The sequence below is a fragment of the Pygoscelis adeliae genome, unplaced genomic scaffold (genome assembly GCF_000699105.1).
Source record: "Pygoscelis adeliae isolate BGI_AS28 unplaced genomic scaffold, ASM69910v1 Scaffold338, whole genome shotgun sequence".
NCBI classification, from domain to species: Eukaryota; Metazoa; Chordata; class Aves; order Sphenisciformes; family Spheniscidae; genus Pygoscelis; species Pygoscelis adeliae.
The window spans coordinates 496,701-498,296 of record NW_008825305.1 but is presented as its reverse complement, the minus strand read 5'-3'; the positions used below and the strand labels follow the sequence as shown (position 1 = coordinate 498,296).

The window sequence follows — 1,596 nt, the reverse complement described above, 5'->3', positions numbered from 1 at the left end:
AAGGGGGAGCGGCTGCTTCTGTGGCTGAGCTGGCTGGAGGCCGAGGTCTGCGGTGGGGCTGTGCAGAGGGGAAGCAGCCTTCGCCGCGCAGAAGGGGTTGCTGCCACGGGGGCAGCAGTTGACTCGGGAGACGCGTGCGCACCTCCGGGGCCCTGCATCTTCCCCGGATCCCTTCTCCGCTCTGACCTGTTCTCTCTTTCCAGCTGTGCCGGCCTGGGAAGCCCGCAGGGTCCGAGCTGCCTGGAGACCTTCCCGCACTGGAGCGACTTCGGCATGGACGACACCCACTCGGACGGTCCGGATGAGCCAGCTGAGCCCTTGGGCGGGCGGCGTGAGGTGCAGTAAACTGCTCTAGCGACCTCGCCTGCCTTCCCCGGGACCTGCAGCCCTCGCTGGAAGAGGGACCGCCGCTGAGCCGGAGGGACGTCCAGGCTGGCGGGACTGGGGCTGCCCTGGGAACATGGCCTTGTCCTGGGCTCTGCGGTGTCCGGGGCTCACGTGTTCTCTCCCTGCTGACTCTTGACTGTCCTTGATGTCCCAGGCAGTGTGTTCGTATCGCTCTTCTCTTTGGAGGAGAGATCTAGTGGTTAGTGAAACCTGTGTTTGTTGTTCCCATGGCCTTTGCTCTCTGACTGGAGCAGTAGCAGTTAGGTGGCAGTGCCAGCGAGGCTCTGTGTTCTTGGCACGTCCCTGACCCGGCGCAGGGTGGGATACGCTGCCTCACGTCCGGCACGACGGAGGAAGGCTTTCCTTGGTGGAGCTGGAGGCTGGGAGCAGGGGCTGGCCGCTGCCCAGCAGGGTCTCTTCGGTTTAGCGTTCCCCTCTGTGCTGCAAGCAGGGGAGGCTGCATTTCCCTGGTAGTGGCTGCGCTGTGCGGCTCCTGGGGAGGGTGGTCTCAGCTGCGTGGAGCCGGAGCCCACACCTGGGGCCTCCTGGCAGAGCTCGCCCCGCAGGTTGCCTGCAGCTGGGACGAACAGAGATGAGCTTCCCCCTGGGAGCGTGGGGCTGGGGAACGAGTCGGTGGGGAGGTAGAGGGGGGCAGTTTGTCTCCCCTGCCCTTTTGAAGGGCTGCCCCTTCCAGATGGGCTCCTTCCTTGCACACGGATTGCCATGCACAGGGCGGAACGGGGGGGCGCCTCACAGCCAGGATCTAGTTTGCTTGGAAAAAAGGAGCATGTAGCTGCCTCGGAGTCCGGCAGCGCTTGGGCTCCGGCTACTCCTGACGCTGCTCCCCGTGCTCTCCTGCACCTTTTCCTCCCACCCTCAGCACTGGTGAAGGCAGAGCCGAGGTGCTCTGACTTGAAATAAAAATGAAATAGAAGAGACTTACTGGTTTCTGGCAACGTGTGTCCTTGCTGCGGGGGCGGAGGGAGCCAAGCTGAGGCCGAGCTAATTGCAGATAGATGGCTTTAGGGAAAAGAGGGGGTTATTGCACCTCTCACCGTGGGGCTGGAGCTGCTGAAACCGTCAGGGCCGACCCTGCCCTGGGCAGCAGAGAGGTCCCTGGGGCCAGCGTGGGACGCTGGGGACAGCCCCGGGGTGGTGGCAAGGGACAGGCAGGGCTGAGGGGTCCCACCTTGGCCCCGAAGCGCATTT

The 1,596-nt window shown here is 64.2% G+C and overlaps 1 protein-coding gene across 1 annotated transcript in view; it reads left to right on the top strand.

The window, feature by feature from the left end:
- SNX11 (sorting nexin 11) overlaps positions 1–1,323 on the top strand; it is a 4,623-nt gene extending 3,300 nt beyond the window's left edge. The window contains exon 6 of the mRNA XM_009330150.1: positions 204–1,323. Coding sequence (XP_009328425.1) covers positions 204–345 — 142 coding nt within the window. The 3' untranslated portion in view covers positions 346–1,323. The remainder of the gene's footprint in view (positions 1–203) is intronic.
- The last annotated feature ends 273 nt before the right edge of the window (positions 1,324–1,596 follow it).